The sequence below is a fragment of the Ciona intestinalis genome, unplaced genomic scaffold (assembly GCF_000224145.3).
Source record: "Ciona intestinalis unplaced genomic scaffold, KH HT000207.1, whole genome shotgun sequence".
Taxonomy (NCBI): Eukaryota; Metazoa; Chordata; class Ascidiacea; order Phlebobranchia; family Cionidae; genus Ciona; species Ciona intestinalis.
Window position 1 is genome coordinate 7,780 of NW_004190528.1, and position 10,041 is coordinate 17,820.

General features: G+C 36.5%; 1 protein-coding gene across 1 annotated transcript; it reads right to left on the bottom strand.

Annotated features, from left to right (window-relative positions):
- Positions 1-6,515: 6,515 nt before the first annotated feature.
- LOC100175450 (peroxisomal sarcosine oxidase-like) lies at positions 6,516-9,927 on the bottom strand (the record flags this gene model as incomplete). Its single annotated transcript, XM_026839364.1, has 7 exons — positions 6,516-6,598; positions 7,099-7,174; positions 7,499-7,669; positions 8,103-8,240; positions 8,579-8,767; positions 9,459-9,518; positions 9,774-9,927. Coding segments are annotated over 7 exons (871 nt in total), but the record flags the coding sequence as incomplete, so codon positions are not given.
- Between the last annotated feature and the right edge of the window lie 114 nt (positions 9,928-10,041).

Consider the following 10,041-nt stretch of genomic DNA (forward strand, 5'->3'; position numbering starts at 1 on the left):
TTTCCATACACATTTATGTTTACCAGGCACTTTTTAGTGGATCTTCCATACGTGGATTGGTGGATCTTGCACAGGGAAGGCTCTTTTTACACGAAATTCTCACGGGTCCCACACCAGGCACCAGGCGTGTTTTAGTGAGTTTTTAGTTTTGTTTTAGTGCAAGTTTTGGTAGAGCCTACATAGGCACGTGGAAAGTGTGACAGGTTCGTGGTTAGTGGGTGAGTGGTTAAAGGGGTTAGTAATTGGTAGTTATAAGGATGGTTTTAAATTGCTAATGAAGAAACCTCCCCCCTGCATTATCATTTAAACACTATCCCATAAAACCACCAGCCACTGTCCCCCTCACTATCAACCTCTAACACTTTCCACCAACCTAATCTGTAACGTACCGTAGGATTCTTTACTCCTGCCTATTTCTTTATTAAAAACTTATGGGAACAGGGGGAAATCGATCCATGGGATTCTTAACCCTTTTCGTTAAAACAGCCAATTTAGAAGTGGGAATTTACCGGAACTGAAAAGTATTATTTTGTCATAAACATCTAATATATATATGTCATTTTTTTATCCGAGTTATCATCATTTTTATCATCCCACTCTATTGGGTTGTGAGAATACTGTCGAATAATACTGTAATTTTGGTTTAAAAAATCCTTGAGTCGTTCCGGTTTCCCGGAGTCTTGTCTTCCCCCACACTACCAAATTTAACAAAATTTTCCCCCAAAACGTCGGAAAGTAAAAAAATAGTTTCGGCATAGTTTAATAACACTTCTTTATTAAACTATGGTTTCGGCAATGTATTTGGTTTGCCCTCTGGTTTGACCTACTGCACTGTGTTGTTGCGGGGCATGCGCAATAACGCACTGCCAAGTTCAACGGTCGGAACCAAAGTTAGTATAGACCACAGAAATAAAAAAGAGTAGAACGCGCAACTGCCCAAAACCGTGATATATTCTTTTTTCTATTCACGTGACCGCCAACTCCGTCCCCATTTTCCTTCGTCTCCATTGTAAAAGATAGGCGCATAGTATTTTTGGAAGGTTTTAGCTGTTTATTTTAAAAACTATACCAACTATTCAAGTTTATTACGCCAGTTTAGTTATTTAGTAGGGTAACGCTTACAGTTTACCACTTGTTTAGGAAATTTAATTATTTAAAAAAATTAGTTAAAAATTTTAAACAAACGATTTGTAAGAAATATATACATATTAGAAAATAGTTGTTTTACACTATAACTTTAAATTAAGTCAAAAAACGAAGAAAAACTACATAAAACGTCATCGACTCCATTGACTACAATAGTAAACGGGAACGACCCGCGAAAGAGAGAGAGTGTATCACCTCTCTCCTTTGCCGACATTGGAGATGCGCGTTCTATTCTTTTTTATTTCTGTGGTATAGACCAAGTTACTGAAGTTAGGAAACGGATTGTAAAACAACGAGTCTTGTTATCCATTGTCGCGCGTCTATGACGTCATAGACGCCACCATTACGGAGCCCACGGCATAGCATTTTATCATTGCTGGGTGCTGTTTTTCGTTTAAATATTGCGATTTTTTAAAAACCAAGCACTTCTGCGCGTAAAATGGCTTTCTACTAATGTTATATCTTATCACAATAATAAACCTCACAAAAATAATCAACTTTTATTGAACACTCAATCGATTAAAGAGTAAAAAAAAGCAGAAAATATCAAGTTTACTAACCAAAATCAAAAAAGATGTTTAAAATAGAAAAATACAAACAAAGACGCATAACATTACCATAAACTGGTGTATCTAGCTGCAGTTTTGCATGTAAATTGCTGTGATTTTACTTTTTGGCTCACAAACTTAACACGTATACCCGGCAACGAAACTTAAGGTATCTGTGTAAAATTTGCCTAATATCGAAGTGACATTGAGGAAAACAATACTGAGTTACTATTTTTGGTCCTCTGCTTGAATTAGTAAGCTACCTTTTCTGCGTTACGGGTCTTTATGAAATCGGAAAACGCGAACACCTTATCTGCTAGTACTTAAGCAGTTTGGAGCTGCATGTCCACTCATGTTGGATTATAAATGTAGTAAAGAATGGCTCTGTAGATTCATAGGTATGATCATATACTATTATGTAAACTAAGCTGATTGCTGCTAGTCTTAATCGCCAACGTAAAGTACCCTGTTAAACCACACTGTACGCCGAAAACCGGTCAAAATATTAATTTACTTCACATTAATTCCAAGATTTAATATTATATAACAAGACTTATATTAAAAATTATATTTTAAATGTTAAAACAACCGCTATACGTGATTTCTAGCTTTGTATCGCTTACAAGAACTAAATGAACACATGCCGACCATGCATTTGTATAGGCGATTCACGCTCTCGTAATGGCGGACACGAGCACCGTTTCCTAACTTGGTCTATACTAATTTTGCTCAGGGGTATCATCATGTGGGAAAGAGAGTGTTGTACTCCTGCGCAGAAACATGAAGTGACAAGGGTTATGAAGCGGTTGATCAAACCATGGGGAGGGAAGTATCATCTAACTCGGAACAACTGTCGTGATTACGTCATGAAAGTTGTGAAACAACTTCAGAAACATGATCCTCGTCATACAATCAACACTAATCAGGTTGAAGAGTGGATTGCGAGTATAAAACAGGTAGACGTGCATATGTTGCAAATGATTCCGGTTATTTTCGTGACGGGAGTTCTGGAAGAAATGAAAAATATATTTCGAAGAAGAAAAAATGCGAAATTCTTTACAAAAGGATGCTTTAACCTACGCTCGGTGGCTGAACGAATTCTTTCGATGCACACTGCCATAATACGAAAAGGTCGTTCTAAAGACAAGCCCACGAAATCTGGAAAAACCGAACCAAGGGTTTGTGTAAGGACTGTATGTTAACGCAAATATCGCAGTTAAAACCTTGTAATCGTTGTCGATTTATTATCAAATAAAGAAAGTAATAAAAATTGTAAATACTCCTTTAAATGGTAATTTTTATCTATTTATTGTCAAATAAAAAAAATAATAAAAATTGTAAATACCACTTCAACTTCTGCAACAGAGCTACCTGGGCTATATGCAGAGCGTTACTGCGCGTTGACATACATTTTTTTCTGCGGGAAAAACATAAACTTGGTTCTCCTTTCTTTACTATTGCCTGTTGCAAACAGGCGAAAATAAACAATCTCAACTTGTTCCGGAAGTGGTGCTGTTTTATATTTACGATTTTTTTTCTCAGCCTGCCAAACAGAATGTTTGTTACAAGATAGTGGAGATTAAGACGTTGATTCATTGCATTGTTGTAATAGCGGTTGTTTGATCTGTCGACCAATTGCAACAAATAGCAATTGATAAGATTATTGTATACCTTCGAGGAGCTAAAAATAGGTTTGAAAGTTTGCTTTTTTGTATTTGCGATTAAAGAATTGTCCCGTTATCAATAAAAAGTTTACACGCGCGTGAACGTATTTATACTATCAGCAAACACATATACAGTACATAAACGCGAGAGACGGGGTTAAGAACTTTTTAATTTTTGTTTCTTTGTGAAAGAAAAGTATGTATGGCTCACTGTTACTGTAATACACATGGCTTATGTGAACAAGATTAAGATAGGTATTCAGCGACACATCGACGTGCTTTTGTGGTGATATATATCCCAAGCAGTACCAATGGTCCAATACATAGCGATGCGAATTAACTTTTTCAACATTAACTGAACTGTGTATTCTTTCCACAAAATACAATTGACTTTATTCGTATCGTAGCAACGCGGAACCGAGTTCAACCAAAATCACTTTAAAAAAAACGTTACATTTAAATACAAACAGTCTATGTGTGGTATACGACCTTCACCTGCTACCAGATTGCCACAAGCGTTGTGGTCAAGTGGGTCAATTGTTTAGGGTATGTTTAAGTCTGCATTTCAGATATAAAGCAATCAACGCCGCGCGGAAGCTTAATAAATGTTTTTATGCAGCGGAGTTGGAAGAAAATGTATTTCGCTTGTAACAACGTTTATTTGACGCAGAGTTTTCATGTATTGCAGATTTTGATTGATTAGGGTATATGTTTAAGGGTGCATTTCAGATACAAAGCATTAAACGCCACCCGGAGGCTCAATAAATGTTTTAAGTTGATCTGCGAGACAATTTAAACCCAGATTACAATAAATTTAATTGCGTTGTTATATGAACTAACTTTTATGTTTTGGTAGCTCTGGTTTCAGCGACGATTTTAGTGAAACCAGTCTTATATCCGGTGCTCTGGCGGCTGCTGGGCTTGCGGTTGTTCAAGGGGAAAACTCATGCAAACGACGAGAGTAACTTCAGCAACAAGTCTTGGAGGGACAAAAGAAGAATCGAGACACAGATAATGTCTATGTAACTTGTCAATAGATTTTGATTTTCTACGAATGTGTTCCATATAAAATACCAAACACGCCGATTACAGTAAACATGTATATGCCCAACCTAATGTTGGTATACGAATACACAATGATTCTGCATTGCAACAATGAGCGATACATGTTGCAATGCATATTTCTCCTATATATAAACATTAGCCATAAAACCTTCCACCCCCACCAACGTCATATACAATATCCTATACTGCTGATTGGCCACATATTCGCTATATACCACAAATGTACGTATGCTATTGTCACATATACCGCCTCTGCGTTGTGCAATATCCATTTACGTATAAACATTATATTCAACGCACCTGTTCATTACACTTCTGTAACTATATAAGATGGTCCTTTCATTCATATTACGTCAGAATGTTGGAGGCGGGTATGACGCGTTTATATCTTATATGCGCGATGCATAACAAATGTCCAACACTTCGACGTTAACGCGTAGCATCGAGGTTGTCGCTGCCTTTCTTTTTGTGGCATACTTCGCTCTCATTGTGCTTGTTACAAAATGGGCAATGCTAACAAAAGGCAGATCAAACAAAGTGAGGAAAATATAGAAGAACTGGAAAAAGGGGAACAGAAACTGACAGAACAAGAAGAAGAGCTGAAACAAGATATTCAAAGATGTGAGGAACGGAAAGAGCGATTTAAAAAAGAACTTTGGATATGTGAAAAAAAAAGAACTGAAAAAAGAAGAACAGAGATTGAAGAAAATGAAAGAAGAGCTGGATATAGAAAAACAGAAATGCATGGAAGCAGAAGAGCAGCTGAAAAGGGGCGTTCAAAGATACGAGGTGCTGGAAGAGGAACTGAGAAAAGATATTCAAAGATGCAAAGAAAGGGAGGATGAATTAGAAAAAAATGGTGGAACATCCAAGGAAAGAGAAGCAGAATTGGAAAGAGATATATATAACTGTAAAAAAGTCACTCTAACCATTGGCCAGAAGGAAAACATTATCGGCCATACAGCGTTGATCGTTCTCATTGACCGTAGACCAAAGTACAGCATCGACTTTGGAGTTAGTGGTTCCCTTAGTTCGTCGGCTGCAATGAAGTCACCATGCAAGGAAACTATTGGTGTTAATTACTATGACGACAACAACTGGGGAAAAATTACTGAAATCGTGTGGGAGATGGAATGCCCTGGAGTCGAAGAGAAAGAAAAGGCGATTCGGTTGTTGACACAATTGATTCACCCTTCGTGGGCAGAGACATACAATCTTGTTATGAACAACTGTCGTGATTACGTCGATAAAGCTGTTGATAATCTTCAACAAGATGACCCAGCAAATACAAGAAACACAGAGGTTGTTAAAAGCTGGATTGTAGACAAAACAAAGAAAGACACGCAAAAGATTGGAGGTATAGCAGGTGGTACAGGAGCGGTTGGTGCTGTTGGTGGTGCAGCGGGAGTTGCCATATTTATCCTCACAGCTAGCACTGGTGGTCTTGCAGGCGCAGTAATAGTGGGTGCTGCCAGTGTTGTCGGATTTGGTATTGGGATCGCAAAGGCGATAACTGCCATTCGAATGGCGGTTCGGAATCATTCGCGTCAAAAGGGTTTGAAGGTACCAAAGCAGGATATAAGCATCGAGTATGCTACAGCTTCTTTGTAGTTCTGAATTAGTGTAGTTTTAAATTATGTGAAGAAAGATGTAACCCAACATAAAGTATTGATAATGCTCCAACCTAGTTGTCACTAATGGGTTGTCCAAATTGTCAGCCATCCATCAAAAATCCAAAAAAAATCAACCACACAGTAACATACATGGTAACTCGTAAGCTTGCACGAGGTGTATGAAACAGAACACTGTGTTTAACGACTGGTTTTCCGGCCACGTGAAAATAAGGCAAGTTACATTACACTTTACATAATAAGTTGTAGAAGAAAGTATGGAATCAGTAAAGATGTTTCAATGTGTATTGTCACGCTGATGCTTACAGCAAATCTATAGCTACGAACAAACCTAACTTTTAATGTTAATTATATATGATAGATACATTGCCCCATTGATTTTACTGATTTACGTAATGTATCCCGTATGTATTGTAAAACAGAATTATTAAAATATATTGCAATCTAGCTACACTGTGGTTTCATGTATGAAAGCGATCTATGACGTAATAATGAACCGCGTAACTCGGTGTTACGTCATCCGCAAACTCGGATAGGATCTTTCCTACAATTGGTGCAGTTTTGAAACCGTGACCTGCGAAACAGTGACGTCATTATGACGTATGTATGGCGTAAATACACAGACGTTTAGTCAACTCGAAACTGTCCGTTGTCGAAGTATAACTGTGCAAAAAACACATAAGGATTTCAAAACCGATCCTTTCATGGATTTCAAAAACGGTTTTTTTTTTCAGGTACAAGTCATATATTCAAACACACAACACTTTGGGGTTTAACAAACTACATTCAACACAACATCTTGAGGCGTTTTGCCCGATTCTATCACAATTTATTCATATTGTGTTTATTTATAGTCATACAGTTCATTCTACTTCTGTCTATTTATAACTTTGGTTTAAATTCAAACTCATTCTAACACATGCAACTTAAAATGCCCACCCATGTTTGACTTTAATAACTTCACAATTTAAACACCATACCTAACATTAAGTGAAGTGACACCAACCCTAAGATACATTCCACAAATATTTAAATTCCACTTACCTGACATCCCAGCTCCTATAATGATATTCTTATGTCTTGGATGGCGATCCAAAATATAATCTGTGTCAGGAGTTGTCTGCATAGATACAGATAAAGTATAAATGTGAACATAAACTATTAACCTCCAATTGGCAAGACAACTTAGAGTTATAACATGGTTGATCTATTACACACCAAGTGGCAGCTTTATACGCCTAGAGCCCTGTTATAAGTTACATAATATCTGCCCTATAAAACACACCATCTGTGTTGTAAATGATAATCAATTTTGGCAAATGATTTGAGCTACTGCAATATATATTTCTCGCCCAAGATCACGCCTCATTTGGGTATCCTATTGTTAAGATGTGATCGCTCCAACAACTAAGCCAATAACATCAATATACCAAACAATACTCACAGTTAACATACAAGGCTCCATTACTTTGGGCTCTGGGACCAAATATGGAAGTTGATTCTTCACAACTTCAGTTATTTCTTCCATCCCCATCTTTGCCTCTTCCCTTGATGAATGTTTCTCCAAATCTTCTTCATCATCAGGATCAATAACAAAGTGATAATGGAAGCAAAACTAAAAGGGAAAATTAATTTTACTTAGAAATGAATTTACAAAACTAAAAATTTAGAACATTAGAAGCAAACAAATAGTTATGATAAATTAAATGAACAACATCAGTTCTGAATATGATTTTACACTAAATTAAATGCTTCTCAATGTTTTAAAAAGTTAATTTCTTCTGATTACGAACAGAGTATGGTAACCCCAGTACTACGACATGACAATCATTTTAATTTTAACACTACATATTTATATCTAACCAGGCATTTGTTGTAAAGCAATATAAACTTAGATATCTGCTAGCTACGAAATATATAGGGCTGTGTGAATGCCATGCTATTACTTATTAGGTACATAGACAGGGTTATAACTTACATATGAATACACTAGCTTGGGATTGAAAAACATTAAAACAATAATTTATACTTTTAGGTTCATTACACACCTTAAAATATCCAGGGTAAGCTTCACAGGGGAGTCCATACATAGATACGGAATCAACCTTGTAGTAAATAAGGCTTGGGAACTTTGAATAAATATTTGGAACTTTCTCTTTCCAGTATGTCACTTGTACCTTGCATGTCTGGGTGGAAAGTGGGTTTAATTGAAAAAGAAAACAAGAACAACACATTGGTGTAATACTCAAAAGGTTACTTAAATGAATGCAGTCTCTTGCCATGTCTGTAGTGAACTAATGTGCCATAGAAAAGGCTTATTAGAAAAAAATGTAAAAATGGTTTTGCAGGTGTTGCATATTTGTGCCACATCATCTACATAAAAATGGTCCAAACCGTATTTAGGAACACAAGTGCGTTAGGGTTATACTTATAAGGAATGCAAATACTTCAAACAAAACAAAGCAACCAAATTTACCTTTATTTAACAAGGGCTAGCTTGATATTAAAATATACATTCCATTACCTTTAATGGCAGTTGAAGATCCAATGGCTTTAAAAGTTTGTTGGTCCACGAACCACAGCATAAAACAACTGACACTGAAGCATATGCAGCTATAGATGTTTGAACATTAACTCTCGAGTCATTAATTGGCTCAATGTTCAGAACTTTTTCATTTTCGTGCAGTTCTCCACCAAACTTAATCAATTCTTCCTGTCACAATTAAAGTATCGGCGCTAATTAGTAATTATACACCTCATGCTTACTGTCGAGTTATAACATGGATGTTTTCTTATACACCAGACACACATGGTGTATTCATACACCTCATGCTCACTGTCGAGTTATAACATGGGTGTCTTCTTATACACCAGCCACACATGGTGTATTCATACACCTCATGCTCATTGTCAAGTTATAACATGGGTGTTTTCTGATATACCAGACACACATGGTGTATTCATACACCTCATGCTTACTGTGGAGTTATAACATGGGTGTTTTCTGAAACACCAGACACACACGGTGTATTCATACACCTCATGCTCACTGTCGAGTTATAACATGGGTGTCTTCTGATACACCAGACACACATGGTGTATTCATACACCTCATGCTCATTGTCAAGTTATAACATGGGTGTTTTCTTATATACCAGACACACACGGTGTATTCATACACCTCATGCTCACTGTGGAGTTATAACATGGTTGTCTTCTGAAACACTAGACACACATGGTGTATTTATACATCTCATGCTCACTGTCGAGTTATAACATGGTTGTCTTCTGAAACACCAGACACACATGGTGTATTCATACACCTTATGGTAAAGTTATAACACAGATAACCATACAGCAATATTGATATAGTGTTTCACAACTCATACCAGAAACAAATATACCTGAATTGCTCGTAGACATTTATCAGCATTAAGTACACCACCAGTTTGTTCATAAACTGCCTAGAAACAAGAAATGTTATACATTTACACAGAAACTAGTATTATCATATGTTTATGTACAAAACTATAATCAATATTGTGCGTAATCAATATTCAAGTAAGCAAAAATTAACAGGATCAAACTTACACACAAATTAGTAGGGCCTACATACAATTTAACAATACCATATCTTTGCACACAAAGTATTTTTGATTTGCAGAAAAACTAAATTACAATTAATATTCACTAGTAACCACACTAGACAAAGTTCTGACCTCAAAATCGTCGTTAAATTTCAACCCCGGGAATTCTGCGTTCACGTGAGATCCGTCCAAAACTTTATGTTCAATTCCATGTTTTTCACAACTTGCAACCAATTTCTTAATCTTCCCGACTGACTTTTTACAAACAGCAATGTGGCCGTTTATCCTGAAATGTCATAATTAAGTCCTTTTTACGTAACAATAAATCTAGAATATGACGTCTTTTGTGACGTAAAATTACAAAAGTTTGCAAAACTATGCCGCAGAGTGTATGCAAACA